General features: G+C 36.7%; 1 protein-coding gene across 1 annotated transcript; it reads right to left on the bottom strand.

Annotated features, from left to right (window-relative positions):
* Positions 1-8,874: 8,874 nt before the first annotated feature.
* Positions 8,875-12,123, bottom strand: LOC145637620 (uncharacterized). Its single transcript, XM_081688835.1, has 4 exons — positions 12,016-12,123; positions 10,446-11,415; positions 9,374-9,893; positions 8,875-8,935 (listed from the first exon to the last, which is right to left on the bottom strand). The coding sequence occupies exons 1-4, from the start codon at positions 12,121-12,123 to the stop codon at positions 8,875-8,877; spliced, it is 1,659 nt and encodes a 552-aa protein (XP_081544961.1).
* Between the last annotated feature and the right edge of the window lie 8,559 nt (positions 12,124-20,682).

Raw genomic sequence — 20,682 nt, 5'->3', positions numbered from 1 at the left:
CCAATTTTCGAAAAAAAAAAAACAAAAACGGATGCACGGAGCATCGTAAATCCGCCCCATAGAAAAAATTTCACTTTCCGTAAAAAAAATTATATTTTATTAAAATGTTTTATGTCAAATTAAAACGGAGTCTTAAAGTCTAAAGTTAAAGATGGTGTTAATCTTCCCATATGCATACGAATTCATCAAATTTTCCATCATGACATTTATTTAGGCAAAAAACGAAATCATTAGCTCGTGGCTCCGTGCTGTTTTTTTTAGACGGAGGCTTCGTGATTTTGGAAAGAAGCAATTTGCTATACCTGTTGTTCCACTCTAGTGGAAAATGACGCAACGATGACAAAATAACAAATTGCTAAATTGAAAATATGTGTTGAAAATCTATAAAATACTCCCTTTTCCTTTAGTTTCTTAATTTTTTTTTTCTACTTATAATGCTTTTGACTTGTATGACATTTTTATGCGATTGAGTTGAATTTATTATACTGTGTAATTGGAATTTATTATACTATGTGATTGAGTTAAATACCGACCGTTTTTCCTATTTTCAGCAACCGTTTCTGACGGTCGTAATTTGCCCGAATTTCAGTAGTGAAATTTGATATGCATTGTAAAAAAAAAAAAAAAAACATAAAGCATTTTTTTAATAAATAAAATATATAATAAAATAAAAGCGCATCATTTTTTTATTTTTTTTTGTAATTTTATTAGTGTGATATGATTTTTTAAGTATACTAGGGCGACTAATGTGCACGTTTTGTAGCTATTTTACTTTCATTGCTTAATCGATCAGCTCAAGCATTATAACAATAACTCCACAAATTACATAAACCCGAGCTCGCTGAACTTTGAGATATAAAATCAAACCAAGACAAGCAAACCAGACCACTATTTTCACATTCAATGTTAAATCATTTTAACTCTACCTATTTTATCAGACCTTCGATCATACATTAGCTTACCAACTTTTAAGTATCAAACCTTGTAAAAAGCTCATTTGAAAATTGAAAACGAGAATAAAAAAATAGCTTGGGCATATCAATTTTGAAACGCTACACCGTTCAACAGATGTATGTAAATATAATGAGTTTAAAGAAAAAAAAAAGCGAAAATAGATACTTCAAATTAATTTCTCTATAAAATTTTCTTCATCTTATGAATCTAGCTTCACTCACTTCAGAAACAGAAAACTAACAACTATGAACAACCTTTGACATGATCTTGTTGTCTTAGCTGGATAAGATAACGATCCAATCCAATAAGCTGATAACTAAACTTCTCTTTGAGTTGCTTAACATAGCATATGCTGGATATATATTGTACATGCTTGATACTGCTGGACCTGGAAAATCAATTAGTTTATCAAAGTTTATTTTTCCCACAATCAGAAAATAATATACACTATGTATTATTTAATGATCTTTAATTTTATACATTTTGCCTTTGAATACATTACACGAAGTAATAAATTGACAATTAAACCAAAAAACTTACTCTGAATCAATTTTTTGCCTATGCCTCGGATTAGTCATGTACAATGTTTAACCGGCAATATCCCTGAAAGAGCTTAGAAAAATCAGTAAAGGATAAAATTCAGTGATAGTATGTACCTAATGTGCCTTGCACGAATGATATGTAGTTCTTTAAGCAGAATATCCCTTGTTCCCTGTAACTCTCCGATGGCATCTTCGATCTTCATTCGATCTTGTGGTGACTCTACTGAAAATTTCACTCCAATTTCAACCACAGACTTTATGCACTTCATTTTCCTTTCATTTTCTGCCAAAAGTTCGCCTTCATTTCCTTCACCTGCATCATCTGCGCCATCATCTAAGAGCCTTGGGTCAATGATGTTTATCAATTGATTAGGCAATGTTGCTAATTTAGCATAATTATGCAGGTCTAAACCTCCTTCGAACATCCTATAAGTGGGATTTTTGGAAGTCATTAACTCTAACAACACAATGTCGTAACTGTATACGTCACCTTCCTTAGAAACCATGCTTCCCACACCATACTCTGTTAAAAAATTATCATAAAAGCAGAGAAAATATACACTTGTTAAAAAAAAAATTAAAGACAAAATGAAGATTGAACATATTGGAATAGTGTCATTGTTTTGTTATTACCTGGAGCGGCATACCCAACTGTTCCCTTGACTGCAACAGAGCTACTATTATTTGCACTTGCACGTAAATGTAACCTTGCCAGCCTAAAGTCCCCAACCCTTTGAAGTAGACTTAGGGTTCGATCTCAAATTTGGATCCGTGTGAATCCATTGATGTAGATTTTACTCACTACAGAAACCGAAAAATAACAACTATGAACAACCTTTAATATGATCTTGTTTTCCTGATTGGATAGTATAGTAGTGATAAGCCGATAACTAAACTTCTCTTTGAGTTGCTTTGATTAGCTTAGGCTGGATATTGTACGTTCTTGATACTACTGGACCTGGGAGATCAATAGTATAGTAGTGATAAGCTGGTAACTCTGTATTATTTACATCATGATCTTTAATATAATACACCTTGTCTTTGATATATTATATGTTGAAACCCATTGTAGCCCACTATTGAGTGTCCCACATTGGAGAAAGAGGAGAGGTGATTCCACTTTATAAGGTAGAGGAGTTACTCCTACTATCGCCAATTGGTTTTAGTGTGGAAGCTCCAAAGCCTAGTGTGAAAGAGGAGGAATATTCCAAGAGCTCAAAACCCCTCGAGGGAGGAGACCCCAGTTACTCTTCATGAGAAACGGGTTTTGTTTCTCTAGTGGCATATTTGCAATTTTTTCCAATTTTTTTGTGTTGTTGTGCTGATGAGTAGACATATGTGGGACATGCTTAGTTGGCATGAGCAGCTGAGTATGTGGGATGCCGTTATTGTAACCAAACATTATCAATGTTCCTAATTCTACTGTCCTCCAACACCTTTGTCCACCATTGAAGCTATCAACCACATCTCCTTCGTGTCCTTTAGCTCGCACCTCCACCATCTTCTTTGTGCTCCTCCGTCTTTATTGTCCTCCTTTGTCTTTCAGGCGGCTTTGCCGCCGTATTCACGAAAACCCTAACAAAAATGGGGAAAGAAGGGCATGGTTAACCCCAAATGGTAAGGTTTATCTTCCTACTCCATTGAACATGTTCGTGAGCTTCAAAATCTCCATTGAAAGTCTTTGAATTCCAAAGATGAAGGTGAGGAAAGGGAAGAAGAAGAGCAACTGGTGGAAGAGATGGATGCCAAAAGAAGACCAATTTACAAATATATCAAAATTTCGTCATGAATCCAGATTTAATTTCAAAATTAAGGGAAATAGACTTGAATCCCTCGATCTTCACTTTGGGTACACTTGAATTTGCGAACAAGATGCAGATCTTCACTTGTAAGTTAACGGTGAAATTTAACTCCGTCATCTTTTCTTTTACACTACTTGTACAGCTGGACATAATCAGAAACACCTCACAATATGTAAAACCACTCATACCCCTGGAAATTACTGTATTACCCCCATGAGAAACGAATGTTGTTAATCAATATGAGAAACAGGGAATTACTCCCCTCGAGGGTCTTCACTAATTTCGGACTTAATTGCTAAGAGGGCAACACGGTCTACATCATTTGTAGGCAAAACGGTGTAAAACAAAATGAATAGAGAGGCAAAAATGAGATTCATAACTAAGTTTGATATATATGAAATATTTCAAGAAGTAGAATAGGCTTATTGGTAGCGTAGTATGCGTATCAATATGCACTTATATAACTCCATTGAGCACGGTATCCATCCTTTTTATGCCAACAAGGCAACAACTGTGCACAAACTCTGTTAGATTAAGAGATCAAGGCATCATCGCCCGACTAGACCACTAAAATTTAAGATTATATCAGACTAAATTTTAAGTACCACCCTTTTATTTTAGATTTTAAAAAAAAATATATATATATATATATATATATATATATATATCCTATACTAAACTATACCTAATTTAAAAATTAATCAAAAAAAAAGTTGTTATCAAGACACAATGAATACTTTGTAATTTAATAGCATGCTTAACCGTCTATAAATATAGCATCTGACACTATTCAATACATGTATCTATTGATGATGCGTAACTCTTTAAGTAATTTATCCTTTGTCCCCAGTAGTTCGTTGATGGCATCTTTGATTGTTATCCGATATAGAGATGATTGTACTGAACATTTCAATCCAACCTTAACGACAGATTTTATACACTTGATATAACAGTCAGTACTTGCCAAAGTTTCATCTTGATTCCCATTTCTTGCCTCTAGAAGTCGTGGATCAATTATCTTGGACAACTGATCCGTCAATAATGCTGATTTTGCATACTTATGAAGGTCTAAGTCTCCGCCAAACATCCTATCCGTGGGAGTTTTTGCAGTCATCATCTCTAGCAACACAATGCCGTAACTGTAAATGTCACCTTCCTCGGATACTATGTTTCCTAGGCCATATTCTATCCAAAACAGGACATTTAAGAGGTGAGCAAATTGGCTATTCATAGGTAAAATATACGAAAATAATTTCTTATTTCAAGAAAAATAAATAAATAATAGTGTGGAGTTACCTGGAGCAACATATCCAACAGTCCCTCTAACTGCAAGGGAACTACTATAACTTACACGCGCATGTAAATGAAACCTTGCTAAGCCAAAGTCCCCAACATGAGCAACCATATCATTGTCGAGCAAAATGTTGCTTGGTTTGAGGTCGCAATGAATTATAGGAATGTCACAATAGTTGTGCAAATAATCAAGTGCACATGCTACATCAATTGCAATATTTACTCTTTGAATGAGGCTTAAGGTTCTCTCGTATTTACCAATGTGAATCCACTGTTGAAGATTACCATTTGGCATGAACTCATAAACCAACGCCTTGAAATCGTTACCTTTAAAGTCCATACTCGAGCAAGCAGTAACAACCTTAAGAAGGTTCCTATGACGACTAATTCTTAATGCCTCACATTCTGCCATGAAGCTCTTGGTCGCTCCTTTCAGATCAAGGCTAATGATTTTAACCGCGACAACCATGTTCTTTTTGTCCAGATCAAGAACTCCTTTATAAACAGAACCAAAATGACCTACACCCACTAAATTTTCATTCGAAAATCCTTTTGTTGCTTTCAAAAGCATGTTGTAAGATACTTTCAAGAAGGGCGATTTTAATTTCAAAGATGATACTTGAGACAACTTATTTTTTTTCCTCCTATAAATTTGAGACAACTTATCGTATTTCCTCCCACTACGAACTGTGAAGTATACTATTAACAATATCAAAGACATTAACCCAAAGCCCCCAACAAAGGCAATAAGCACCTCCACAAGAAGAAGTCGTCGACCCTTGCACTTACATTGCTTGACTTGGGAACTTGACAAACGAATAAGGCTATGAAGCTCATCATCACCAGGATACGCTCTACCAATCTTGTTATTTTCAAATTTTGTTACTGCATATTAACAACAGTACAAGAAAATTAAAATCTAGCTCTGCCTATTCAACAACAATACAAGAAAAATCTTACAAATAGAAACAAGTTAGACTAAACTTGAAAGATTGAGGGATGACTAATCTTCATGCCCCTGGTAACAACGTAAGTTTGCTAGTGTACTAGTCAAAACAAGCAATTGAATTGAATATCTATCTATTTACAAATGTTGATAGTCTTTTAGTGAAAATTAAAAACTTCCAACACTGTTATCCTCTAAATCTATTTTTTTTTTAGGAAAACACATTGAAGAAATAGATTAATCAAGGGTCAAATTGTCCGAGAGTATATAGGGAGAGACGTCTGGAGGACAATGGTTAATCCACACTTGTTCTACCCCAAAAGAAATCACCCTAGCAAGATGATGAGCTATCCTACACTAATTTAGCAATTAAAAAATTGATACTTTTAACTTCCCACATTTCATTTCTTATTTGTATTAAAATAATATTTTATGTCTCACAGATAAAACCCCTTATTATATATAATAATAAGAAATAGAGGTATTATAAAATACTTTAAATTAAACCTTAAATACAACAATTTTATGTACTGAATTTATTTAAAAAAAAAAAAAAAAAAAAAAAAAAAAAAAAAAATGAAAATTAAGGCATATTACGTCAACGCATTGACTCTCAAGGTCTTGCGCAATGAACATTGACCAAGACATATCTCATAAAAATCTAAAATCATTACCTACTACACCGTTGACTCATTGACTCACGGTCGTATGCAATACTGTGCAAATTACATTTCCATGACTAACCGTAACGAATTTTACGACAACCTTCTCCGTCGATGAACCCATCACCGGTGAAACCCGGACGACACCGACACCGGAACCCAATTGTTCCGACATGACTACAATACGCATATTCACTCCTTCCTTTACACTTCGAAAATCTGCTCTCAACCAAGTTCAATAATGGAATTACGCACTTGTTTAACGGCGTTACACAGTTTTGTAAAAGTAAACTATTTTGCGCAGTTAAAGCGTAATTTCTTCCGTAAAGATGATGTATTTGGTTGATCGGACGGCTGCAATTTGGAGAGAGACTTAGTAAAAAGGAGTTCCATGTTATGTTCATAATATCAAAACCTTGGAATTCCATTCTACCGTTGGACGTGCAATTCAGTCGAAACTCGCAATTTTCGGAGAATCCGAAAGGGTACTTTACTGTTGTTCCGTTGCATGATCTGATGCATTCTGTTGGATTTGTTATTGCTTTTGTTGTTGGTATATATATGAAAATGAAAAGTATCACTAGCATTGATATTGTTCTTTCTATATTTTTTGAGGTAGTTTGCATATTTCTTATGTTTGAGACTTGGGTTACGTACAGAACTCATAATGAACATGTACAAGGATGACTTTGTTAAGTCGTAATTTGGAACTTTCAATGTGAAATAATTGTGCTCCTAATATCATTTTTACGTGTTTTGAATTTTAGTGAATCATATGTTTAAAGTTACATCGAAAAGTCAAGTTGCCCCGTCAATTAATCCTAATGAGTCCATATTTATAAGCGGAATAATCCCTTAAAGATAGATTAGCTCTATAAACTGTAGAAAAGTTCTTGCCTAATACACTACTATAGTCTATAGTACTATTCAAACATTTCAAAGGAAAAAAAAAAAAGTTGTTACTTAAGTATGGTTGATTTTATTCACCTATTTAGTACCGTCGGACGTGCAATTCAGTCCAAACTCGCAGTTTTCGGAGAATCCGAAAGGGTACTTTACTTTTGTTCCGTTGCATGATCGGATGCATTTTGTTGGATATGTTATTGATTTTGTTACTGATATGAAATTGAGAAGTATCACTAACAACATTAATATTGTTCTTTCTTTATTTTTTGAGGTAGTTTGCATATTTCTTATGTTGAGACTTGGGTTACAACACTAATGAACTAGGTTGATTTTGCTAGGTGGTAATGACGAACTTTCAATATGAAATAATTGTGCTATTACTATTGTTAGAGGACCAACTCAACCAAAAGCTTAAGCTGATGGTTGAGGCCCAGGAATATGTTTTATACTCTATCACTCCCCTTCACATGAAAGGCCCTTTTGGGCTTGAAATGTGGATGCAACACAGGTCCACCCATACCTGGCGCGAATTATCATTATTACGTGTGTTTAGAATTTTAGTGAATAATATGTTTAAAGGTACATTGAGAAGTCAAGTTACCCGTCAAACAATCCTAATGAGTCTACTTATAGTCGGAATAATCCCTTAAAGAAGATATGATTTAGCTCAATAAACAGTCGAAAAGTTCTTGCTTAATATACTACTATTCAAAGTTCAAACGTTTCAAAGGAAAAAAAAAAAAGTTAAATTCACCTATTCAGTATCATGTGGACCGTGGACGTACTCTATACAAGGTGGGCATACAGATGGTCCATACATAAATATTTCGAATGGCCTGAATGGGCCTTTCTTTAGGGGGAGACAATAATGGACCTACCACCAGATGATTGATTATCCAATGATCAAAATAATTTAAAGCTGAAATTTTTGGTTAATTAATGGGCCACAATGGCCCTATTTGGCAATTGCGATTTGCGAGTAGCTTTAAACGGTTTATGTTGGCCGCTTTGAATGGGTATTAGTTGTTAGCTGCTTGACTAGCGGATTAAATTAGCTACTTGTGTAACATTATTTGGTAAATAACTATTATTTTGATAACTATTATTTTGATTCGTTGTGATTAGTTATTTTAGTGTATTAAACAACGAAAAACTAAAAAATCCTCATATGAGGTATTTGAAAGATATATAGTTTGCTGGATAAAAAACTATTTTACAAAGCTCCAAACTAAACACCCTAATATTTATGTGATTTGCAATTAAAAAGTGGCTCCTCATACCATCGACATGGTGAGACAAGTGCCAACTACACTCTAGAACCATATCATATTTAAGCATGGTATCCACGACTCTATGCCTTTTATCAACTAGAACCTAAATGTACTTAACTTATTTTACTGAACTTAGGGCATGTTCTCATTGACTGAACTCAGCTGAACTGAACTGAACAGAATATTTTATAAGAGAAGGAAATAAGGAGCTGAGCTGAACTGAACTGAACTGAACTGAGCTGAGCTGAGCTGAACTGAACTGAATTTCAACGTATGAGAACAGATCCTTATACTCAACTTATTTTGTTACCATATATTAATTGAAAAAGGTAAAGAAAACATGACCTAGGTGGGTTAATTCACCTATGATCAATTTTTTAGAAGATTGAGGGAGATAAAGATTAGATAAATGACTAGTGCGTTTAGTGGATTCATTCAAGTAAAATCAATTATGGAGCATTGCTAAAATATAGAGAGAATTTGATAAATTGAATAAACTCAATCACTTGAATTACAATTATGATGGCCATGGCCAATAAATAAAACATCGTTCCCAAACCTGATAGAATTAGGAAATAATCAAAGATATCAAAAACATATTATGCTAGGCATAAATTATATACTAAGCATAAAATATGGAAACTAAATATATCCTAATAATTTCCCAAAATATATCCAAAATATATCCTCCAATACCCCCCCTCAAGTTGGAGCATGGGGATTGTAAATGCCCAACTTGGAAAGAAGATGATCAAACTGAGACTTTCCAAGCGCCTTAGTGAAAATATCTGCAAGTTGCTCCTTAGTGGAGACATAGGAAGGAGCAATTAAGCCCTCTGTAATAGCATCACGAACAATGTGACAATCAATCTCAATGTGTTTTGTACGTTCATGAAAAACTGGATTTCGAGCTATATGTAAAGCAGATTGATTATCACAAAACAACTTGATCGCCTTAGGGTGTTGGACACCCAAACTCAAAAGCAATGTCTTCAACCATTTCAACTCATGTGTGGTTGAAGCCATGCATCGATACTCAGCCTCAGAAGAAGAGAAAGATACCATGGGTTGCTTCTTGGTTTTCCACGAAATAGGAGATTTACCAAGAAAAACTAGCCAACCAGTCAACGAACGACGGGTAAGAGGACACGCCGCCCAATCTGAATCACACCAACCCTGCAAAGTCAGGTCACTATCTGCACTTAACAAAATATCCTGTCCTGGAGTACCCTTTAAATAACGAACCACCCTGAGAGCTGCTTCCCAATGCTCAATCAGAGGTTCGTGCATAAACTGAGAAAGAATATGAACTAAATATGTCAAATCTGGTCTAGTCACCGAGAGATAAATCAACCGCCCTACTAGTCTACGATAAGACTCAGGATCCTCAAGTAACTCACCACTAGCAAGACTAAGCTTGTGGTTCTGCTCAATCGGAAAACCACTTGGTTTCGCACCCAATAGCCCTGCTTCAGAAACAATATCCAAGGTGTACTTTCGTTGACACAAAAACAAACCTGATTTACTACGAGCAACTTCAATGCCCAAAAAATATTTCAAAGGACCAAGGTCCTTCATCTTGAAACAGTCACCAAGATAAGCTTTGAACACAGTTAATGCAGCGAAATCATTCCCAGAAATAATAAGATCATCAACATAAACTAAGACATTAATCTGAACATTGCCTTTAGTGTATGTGAAAAGAGAATAATCAGAGTAAGATTGAATAAAACCTTACCCTTTCAAAGCTGTAGTGAGCTTTGAAAACCAACATCTCGGAGCTTGTTTCAACCCATACAAATACTTTCTCAAACGACACACCAAACTCGAATCCGAGCTCTCAAAACCTGGAGGTAATTTCATGTACACCTCTTCTTCAAGATCACCATGTAAGAAAGCATTATGAACATCCATCTGTTGAATCTCCCAGTTTTTTAAAACTGCTATAGTAAGAAAAGCGCGAACAGTAGTCATTTTTGCAACCGGAGCAAAGGTCTCACCATAATCAATACCTTCTCTTTGATGATTACCAAAAACAACCAAACGTGACTTGAGACGTTCAATATCACCATTAGACAAAAATTTCGTCTTATACACCCATTGACAACCTAGTGCTTTCTTGCCGGGAGGAAGATGCTCCAATGTCCAAGTTCCATTATCTTCCAATGCCCTTATTTCTTCTTTCATAGAACGTCGCCAACCTTCGGATTTCATTGCTTCTTTAAAGGATTTTGGATCCTTTCCCAAAACAACAGCTGCAAGAAATTTGCGATAATTCACAGAAAACATGTCACAATTTATATAGTGTGCTAGAGGGTAAGGCGTACCTGAAGGAGGGATTGGAGACGGAGTGGATGGAGACGGATTTTTAGCAAAAACTAAGTGAGTCACATAGTCACGATGACGAACATTGGGAATTTTTTCACGGAACCCCCTACCTAAGGGTTCTACACTCGATCGGTGGTCACTCGACCCATCGCCCGATGGAAATCCATCGGGGAAGACAGAACTAACGGGTTGCTGCTGGGAAGCCGACCCCGCGCCCGCGGCCTCACCTCCCGTGCCCTCGGCCTCACCTCCCGCGCCCGCGGCCTCACAGCCCGCGCCCGCGGCATCTTCCTGCGGGGAGACAGGCTGCTGGGCAGCAGACGCCGCGGCCTGCCTGCGGGATGGCCCCTGCTGCCGTGGGTAGGCTGCGGCATGGTCTGTCTCGGGCTGCTGCGTGTGTTGGACAATATTTTCGACACTCGTGGCAGCTTGTAAAATGCTCTCGTCTCCCATAACTACCTCATGATCATCAAACACCTCATACTCCATGAAATTCGTATGAACATCATTATTTTGATCAAAATTCGTGGACTCTATATTCACAACTTCCGGACTACAAAAAGGAAACACTTCCTCAACAAATTTCACATCACGTGACACAAAAAAAACTTTTGAATCAAGGTCATACAATCTCCATCCTTTCTTCCCAAAGGGATATCCCACAAAAATACATTTCCTACTTCGACTTGCAAATTTGTCCCCATTTGTTTTCTGATTATGAGCAAAACACAAACATCCAAAAGTATGAAGGGCATCAAATAAGGGAGGTTTATTGAACAAAATTTCAAATGGAGTTTTATTTTGTAACAAGGGAGTGGGTGTACGATTAATTAGGTGAGCAGCGGCCAGAACACATTCCCCCCAAAAATAAATAGGCAAATTGGCTTGAAACCTTAAAGCTCTCTCAACTTCAAGAATGTGTTTGTGTTTTCTCTCAACTCTCCCATTCTGTTGTGGAGTCCCCACACAAGAGGTTTGAAAAATAATTCCAGTAGCACTAAAATAATCATGCAAACAATTAAATTCAGTGTCATTGTCACTTTGCACAACCTTAATGATTTGAGAAAATTGTCTATCAACCATAGCAACAAATGCTAAAAACATTCGAAAAACCTCAGTTTTATCAACCAACAAGTAAATCCAAACATCTCGGGAATAATCATCAACAATAGTTAAAAAATAACGAGCTCCACACGAAGAAACATGTCGATACGGACCCCACAAATCACAATGTATTTTCTCAAAAATCCTAGAAGCTCTACTATCACTCAAAGGAAATTTATCTATAGGATGTTTAGCACGCATACATACCTCACACCCTTTAGAAAGATTATGTTTATTGCCACTAACATGAGGAAGTAACTTAACCACTTTTTCTGAGGGATAACCCATTCGACGATGCCACAACTCCAAGGTCATCCTTGCTTCACACTACTAGAAATAGGCAAAATAGCGACGGTTTACTTCCGACGGACAGTTTTTTCCGTCGCAAAATTCAAAAATTACGACGGATTTTTTTCCCTCGCAACTTTACGACGAATTTAAATATCTACGACGAATATTCCGTAGTAATCTTGCGACGGAATTTTTTTCCCTTGTAATTTTCTTTTTACGACGGAATATTTCGTCGAAAATATGTTTGCGACGGAATATTCCGTCGTAAAATGAAAATTACGGGGGAAAAAAATTCCGTCGCAAGATTATACGTTTTTTAAAAAATACCCAAATTGGACTAAACCTAAAAAATCGAATTGGAAACAGAAGAAAGAGAAGGAGAGAGAAACAGAGAGGGAAAGAGAAAAAGGGGCATCCGTCGCCGGCCGTCCCGATTCCAGCGCCGGTCTTCACCAATCTGCCGCCGACGAAGACCAAAACGAAAGGAGGACGAAAAGGAGAAAGAGGACGAAAAGGAGAAAGCGAAAGAGGACGAAAAGGAGAAAGAGAAAGAGGTCGAGCCTCCGTTTTCCGGCGACCCTCCGTTGACGCTTCTGGTTGTTGCCGGCGCCGCGTCTAGGTAAGTTGTTTTTGTTTTTTGTTGTTTTTTTTTTTTATTCGGTTTTTTTTTACAACACATTCAAATCTGCAGCCTTCCTTGACACCACAACCGCAGCCTCCCTTGACCACCGCAGCCTCCGGCCTCCTCCCTTCCCTTGCCGTGGCTGAAGCAGTTGGTAAGTTGTCCTTTCCCCAATTTTTTTTTTTTAATTTTTTTTTAATAATAAACCCTTATTTATTTAATTTAATTATTTTTTTAAAATATTTTGTATGTAGGATTTGTACAATTTGTCAAAAACAAGTGCAGATCTAAAGGTTAGTCACATTACAAACCCTAATATAATGTGTTTTAGTTTAGTTTAGTTACTTTTTTTTGTGTAAGTATGTTAGTTTAGTTTAGTTTAGTTTACTTTTTAATGTGGTTTAATTTAGTTTAGTTTTACTAAAGTATATTAGATTAGTTTAATATTATGAAACTTTAGTTTAGTTTATTTTAATATAATGTGGTTTAATTTAGTTTAGTTTTACTAAAGTATATTAGATTAGTTTAATATTATGAAACTTTAGTTTAGTTTATTTTAATATAATGTGGTTTAATTTAGTTTAGTTTTACTAAAGTATATTAGATTAGTTTAATATTATGAAACTTTAGGTACGTTTTGTTTGTTTTGTTTAATATGATGTATGTTAGATTACTTTAGTTCATTATAATCTAGTTTAGTTTTGTTTAGTTTAATATAATGTTTCTTACTTAAGTATAATTTTTTATAATGCATGTTACTATATTTAATATTATGATATGTTAGTTTAGTTTGGTTTTGTTTGGTTTGATTTGTTTATATTAATGTTAAGGTTTTATGATATGTTTGTTTATGTTAAGTTTAATTATGATATATTTGTATAATTTTTTGTATGTTAGTTAAGTATATATATTTTTTAAAAAAATCATTTGCATAATCATATGCCTAGATACCCGTTCAAGGCATACACATTAGGAGTATGTCTTGAATAGTCCCCGGTTAGGACTGTCCTTGTACGTTTATTCTCACTTAGGTGGTGAATGTATTCCTTTGTTTTAATTCTAAGGAAGATCCTTGCTTGTCATTTCTCTACAATGTTCTCTATGTACATATATAGGTGTTTCTAATCGCCTATATTGTGTACTCGGGGAACTGTAGGGAGATGCTGCCGGATTTTCCATAGAATTGAAATTCTGGCATACATTCACTAGTGAGATTGAACGTACAAGGATGGGTTAGGTTGGAGTGATAAGGACCCTTGGAAATCATTTCTCTTCTCATTTGCATTTCCATAACAGTTTGATCTACAATGAATATATATTGTGCTTTATGACTAATGTGATTAATGGCATATGTGTTAGTTGTGTAGAACTTGTAATCATGAAACGAAAAGAACGTAGCTGGATGTACGAAGGGAAGGTTGGGAATTCTATTAATCCTGAGTTCTTGAAGGGGGTAGATGAATTCCTTAAATATGTGGAAGATCATCCCGAGAGTAGCAACCCGAATGAAGTTAGGTGTCCATGTTTTAAATGCAAAAACAAACGTCTCTGGGATCCAGATACGGTCAAACTTCATTTGTATCGCAGCGGTTTTTTACCTAATTACTACGAGTGGATGTGTCATGGGGAAGGGTTTCCAGGAACTCGTAGAAGGGAGTCAAATGAATATCGTGAAATGGTTTTGGATGCCTTTGGTCAGTCTCATGATCAAGGCCATTCCGAAGAGCCACTGTTTCATTAGAGGAGGAGCCTAATGCACAAGCCAAGCCATTTTTTGATTTGTTAAGGGCTTCTGAACAACCGTTGTACGAAGGGAGTTCATTGTCTGTGTTAGAGATGGCTTCTAGAATCACTAGCCTAAAGTGTGAGTATAATTTACCGCACAGATGTGTTGATGGATTTGCTTCTTTGGTTAATGAAGCGATTCCTAACAACAACCACATGGCCGAGACATTCTATGAGGTCAAGAAAATTGTTAAGGGGTTAGAGCTGCCCCATGAAAAGATTCATGCATGCCCGAAAGGATGTATGTTGTTTTGGAAAGATGATGCTCAATTATCTACATGTAGGGTGTGTGGCAGCGACCGATACAAGAAGACTTCTAAAGGTAGCTTAGTGCCTTTGAATGTTCTATTTTATTTCCCTATCACACCTAGGTTGCAAAGGCCTTTTGCAACTAAAAACATTTCTGAGGAAATGACATGGCATGCTAAAAATCCTCGAGTTCAAGGCACAATGGCACACCCTAGCGATAGTGAAGCGTGGAAACACCTAGATAGTTGCTTTCCTGAGTTTGCCTCTGAACTTCGTAATGTTCGACTTGGCCTATGTACGGATGGATTTGCTCCACATGGTCAGTTAAGGGGACAGTATTCATGTTGGCCTGTCATTTTGACCCCTTATAACTTGCCTCCGTCAATGTGTATGAAAAGACAGTTCATGTTTCTTTCGTTACTCGTTCCTGGTCCTAAAACCCTAAGGGCAACTTGGATGTTTACATGCAGCCGCTCATACACGAGTTGAAACAGTTGTGGGAAGTTGGGGCAAATACTTACGATATTTCGAGAAAACAAAATTTCAATCTTCGAGCAGCCATCCTATGGACCGTTAGTGACTTCCCGGCTTATGGTATGTTATCTGGTTGGACCACAGCCGGTAAGAAGGCTTGTCCATATTGCATGGAGAAAAGCAAAGCATTTTGGCTCAAAAATTGTGGTAAGGTTTCTTGGTTTGACTGCCATCGTCAATTCCTTCCGACAAATCATCCTTTTCGAAATAGTAAAAATGCATTTTGTAAAAACAAAGTCGAAAAAGGTTCACCACCTCACATCATGTCAGGAGAGGAACTTTGGGAATGTGTGAAAAACCTCCTGAAAGCAACAGATGGCCCCGAGGCACTGAAACGTGTCAAGAATGCAAAAAAAGGGTGGTTCAAGCAAAGCACTCTATGGGACCTTCCATATTGGAAACATCTGCTTGTTCGTCACAACTTAGATGTCATGCACGTTGAAAAAAACTTTTTTGATCAGTTGATTCACACTATAATGGACGTGAAAAAGCAATCTTGTGACACCCCATCAGCTCGGAATAACATTGCTAAATACTGTAAACGGCCCCAGCTACATCTTCAAGAGGATGATAGAGGAAAAGAATTCATGCCAAAGGCTCCATTTGCTCTTGACAAGGCTCAGAGAAAGGTTTTGTGTGAGTGGGTCAAACAGCTGCGGTTTCCTGATGGTTACGCTTCCAATTTGAGCCGATGCGTTGATTTGCAATCAGGTAAGTTACATGGAATGAAAAGTCATGATTGTCACGTGTTCATGGAGAGGTTGTTGCCCACTGCTTTGAGAGAATTGCTCCCTACCCATATATGGAATGCAATTACAGAAATAAGCCAATTCTTTCGCGATTTGTGTTGCTACACAATTACAGTTAGCGACATGGAGCGATTGGAAAAAAACATAGCTGAGATCCTGTGCAAGCTTGAGAAGGTTTTCCCCCCATCTTTCTTCAACTCCATGGAGCATTTACCAATTCATTTGCCATATGAGGGCAAGTTATGTGGACCTGTTCAATATCGGTGGATGTATCCTTTCGAAAGATAAAAACAAAGTCCTTTCTCAACTCTTAATTTCATCTCTTTCATTGATTTCCGTTACTTATACTTCTACGGCTACATAAACATAATTACAGGTTCCTAAATCACCTGAAACGAAAAATTGGTAATAAGGCTCGTGTTGAAGGTTCCATATGCAACACTTATCTCACTGAAGAGATATCAAACTTCTGCTCCAATTACTTTCAGCCCTCAGTTGACACAAAAACACGAGATCTAGGTCGAAATGTGAATGCTGATGTGGAATCCCCGGCTGACAACGATGAAATCCCAGAGCTGTTCACGGTGGATAAGGGTCGTGTGTCAAATTTGGGTAAAACTCGGTATTTAGATGACAAGGAACTCGAACGTGCTCATTTGTTTGTTTTAAGAAATACCGGCATTCTTGGTGAATACGAAAGGTATATATGTTTACGATAAACTTTTGAAAATCCCTTAAATTTAATATAATTGCTGCAATGATTAACCATGTGTCATTAATCTATTAGGCAGTTTGAGGACTACATTCTTAGTACTCGAACTTATTTGCGTCGAGAAGATGTCATGGAGAAATGCGAAAGTGAATTCCCTGATTGGTTTCATCACAAGGTGATAATACCTTTCGAACATTGCATCTCGATTAATTTGTGATAATATAATATAATATATTTCATTTCAATTAGTGTGACGCTTGTATTCGTAACGGTTATAGGTGAGAGAACAAAAACCAAGTTCCGATGTGTTGCGAGCATTGTCTATGAGGCCTTTCAAGCGTGTTCGAACTTGGAACCAGATATTTGTCGGTGGCTTTAATTTCCACACACAGTCCTATGGCAAACACAAATTCGTATTTACTTTGATAAAGTGAATTTGTATTACTTTAACCATGTTTTGTTCACTTTTGGATGGATTATCTACTTACATGAATGTCTATCCTTTATTATAGGTTTGATGATAGGCCGGTGAAGAATGTGCTCTCCGACTCGCTAACCGGCTACTATGTTCAGCCTTGGAGGAATTATGGAGAGGTTGATGAAGATTCGAGAGAGCACTTTTGGAACTTGTTCAACGTATGATAACTTTAACCTAACATAATACATGTTTTATAAATTATATTGATGGAGTTGAATTTTGTAATAAAGACATTTTCTTGATTTGCAGAAAAAATTCAAGTGGGCACCTGAGTTAAACAACCAAGTGAAGGACACTTTCGAAGAAAAGTTTGCAAATCGCCTACGTGACACGTTCTACAACATCACACACAGGCTGAATGGTCGCAAACCAAGATGGCTTAATAAGGATGTCCACGAAGGCATGATGAAAATTGTTGCCACCGATCCAAAATATCAGAAGAGGTCGGAACAAAACAAGAAGAACCGAAGAGGCGGATCCATGGAAAATGTCGTTGAACCGACCCACTTTCAAGGTTCAATGTCATCTGTACAACATGCTAAAAAGATGGTAAGGTTACTACAATATGTCCAGTAACAATTATGTCATTTGTCTATTAATGAATTTTGGTGGGCTAACATGTTTTCATTGATTTTCTACATGTACATATAAAGGCTGCAAAAAACCAAGGCCAATTACCAAATGCCCATGATCTTTTCTTGAAGACACACTTCAAAGAAGTGCCTGGTAAAGGCCAAGTGGCTGCCAACAACAAAGCAAAAAGGATTGCGGTAAACACTTATTATATGAGTTGAAATATGGCAAATTAGCAAAGTAGAACTCAATATATGCTTATTTTGGATGAATTTGGATGAGTTAGGGTCGAACATTGACATATGTGCTTATTTCTCTTAATTTCTATCCTTAGGCACTTAAAAGTATGTGATATTGGAATGTTATAAGAAAGAACGAGTCCATTTGCTAGAAAACTTAGAAAATAGGCATGGTTTTAGCCATATAGGCCAAATTTTGATAATTTTCGATGAGTTAGGGTTGAAAATTGACATATGTGCTTATTTCTCTTAATTTCTATCCTTAGTCACTTAAAAGAAATTGATATTGGAATGTTAGAAGAAAGAACGAGTCCATTTGCTTGAAAACTTAGAAAATAGGCATGATTTTAGCCATATAGGCCAAATTTGGATGATTTTGGATGAGTGAGGGTTGAAAATTGACATATGTGCTTATTTCTCTTAATTTCTATCCTTAGGCACTTAAAAGCAATTGATATTGGAATGTTAGAAGAAAGAACGAGTCCATTTGCTTGAAAACTTAGAAAATAGGCATGGTTTTAGCCATATAGGCCAAATTTGGATGATTTTGGATGAGTGAGGGTTGAAAATTGACATATGTGCTTATTTCTCTTAATTTCTATCCTTAGGCACTTAAAAGCAATTGATATTGGAATGTTAGAAGAAAGAACGAGTCCATTTGCTTGAAAACTTAGAAAATAGGCATGGTTTTAGCCATATAGGCCAAATTTTGATGATTTTGGATGAGTGGGGGTTGAAAATTGACATATGTGCTTATTTCTCTTAATTTCTATCCTTAGACACTTAAAAGCAATTGATATTGGAATGTTAGAAGAAAGAACGAGTCCATTTGCTTGAAAACTTAGAAAATAGGCATGGTTTTAGCGATATAGCCCAAATTTGGATGATTTTGGATGAGTGAGGGTTGAAAATTGACTTATGTGCTTAATTTTCTTAATTTCTATCCTTAGGCACCTAAAAGTATGCGATATAACTCCATATTGTTGGTTGTTTTTTTAACAATATTTTCTATTGTCTTCAATATTTTGTAGGACACCTACCAGAAGAAGCTCGAAGAAACAATGAGTCAGGGGATTCAGAAGAGTCCCAATGAGTTGTACTGGGAGTCGGTGGGTGGGCGCAATAAGAAGGGGCGTGTGAAGGGACTTGGACAAAGTGCAGAGCTCTACTATGGCAAACAGGGTCGAGGTTCCCGTTCTTCACAGCAATACACGCCGTCTGTCATTTCTCAAATGCAAGACCAGATGGAACACAGGGTGCAAACTCTCCAAACTCAAATGGAAGCCCGAATGGATGAAATGGAGAGGAGATACAAGGAGAGTTTCGATGAGATGATGAGTCGTCTCAACAACAACGACTCATGTTCCACCATTCATCCTCAGCATCGAGACCCTAGGAACGACCCGGGTGGTGGTGGAGCAGGCCAGGGTTTCCGGGCGATTGCGTAGCTTAGCTTTAGTCTAGCATAGAATCACTCTAACCTAGCTTTTGTTTGGTATAGATACCAAAATGTGGACTATCTTTTGTACTAGGACATAATTATTATATATATATGTACATAACCCTAATTTCGTAGGTCGGTAATTAATTTTTTAAAAACAACAATTTTAGGACTCAATATGTACATACCAAAATATGATTTACGACGGAATTTTCCATCGTACAAATATACATTGCGACGGAAAATTCCGTCGTAAATTATATTTTGCGACGGAAAATTCCGTCGCAAATCATATTTTGCGAGGGAAAATTCCGTCGCAAATTATATTTTGCGAGGGAAAATTCCGTCGCAAATTATATTTTGCGAGGGAAAATTCCGTCGCAAATTATATTTTGCGAGGGAATTTTCCGTCGTAATGTAGCTTTGCGACGGAACTTTTTCCGTCGCAAATTTGCGACGGAACTTCATCAAAGGCCAATTCCAAGTCCGACAATATTATTTCCGTCGTAATTTCCGTCGTAAATTTGGTTTACGACGGAATTTCCGTCGTAAAATGGCCATTTTCCTACAAAGGGTTTTCCGACAACCATTTACGACGGAATTCCGTCGTAAACCAACTTTACGACGGAATTTACATAGTTTACGACGAACTTTTTCCGTCGCAATTAAGGTGTTTTCTAGTAGTGCGATCACCCACATCAACGTGATTCACCGAATCTGAATTGCTAAAATAGAATAATCCGTCTCTCCTAACTCCCGTTCCAATCAGCTCCTTCGTTTGATCCTGTACAACACACATATAAGGGTTAAATTGGATAATAAAATTAAGCTCATCGATAATTTGTGACACAGAAAGCAAATTGCAACTCAAATTAGGAATATAAAGAAACCCGGTTAGAATAAACTTGTCCGACAAACGAACAGAACCAATTAAAGAAGCCAATACGGTGTCACCATTGGGAAGACCAACAGGACACTCTAGACACTGCGTATCAAACAACCAAGATTTGTCTCCGGTTACATGATGAGTTGCCCCTGTGTCAATAATCCAAGAGGTAGCATCAAATTTTCCATTCAAACGATTATCGGGAACATTAACATTACCAAGCAATCCCGTAATTGCATTTGAAACACCATGGACTGAATATTTCCCCCCGGACTCCAGAAACCACACGTGTGAGAGGGGGTGACATAGGAGATG

Source organism: Chenopodium album, chromosome 1, assembly GCF_948465745.1.
Source record: "Chenopodium album chromosome 1, dcCheAlbu1.1, whole genome shotgun sequence".
Lineage (NCBI taxonomy): Eukaryota > Viridiplantae > Streptophyta > Magnoliopsida > Caryophyllales > Amaranthaceae > Chenopodium > Chenopodium album.
The sequence above is the reverse complement of the archived record's forward strand: the minus strand, read 5'-3'. Positions and strand labels throughout refer to the sequence as shown.

What these genes read in the sequence shown, in the direction of transcription:
- LOC145637620 (XM_081688835.1), bottom strand. Translation starts at nt 12,123, where the DNA reads ATGACCTTGGAGTTGTGGCATCGTCGAATGGGTTATCCCTCAGAAAAA. An exon ending in ATCTTTCTAAAGGGTGTGAG is followed by an intron (nt 11,416 to 12,015) that starts GTATGTATGCGT and finishes GCTCATAATCAG; the next exon opens with AAAACAAATGGGGACAAATT. An exon ending in ACCACACATGAGTTGAAATG is followed by an intron (nt 8,936 to 9,373) that starts GTTGAAGACATT and finishes TAATTCTATCAG; the next exon opens with GTTTGGGAACGATGTTTTAT.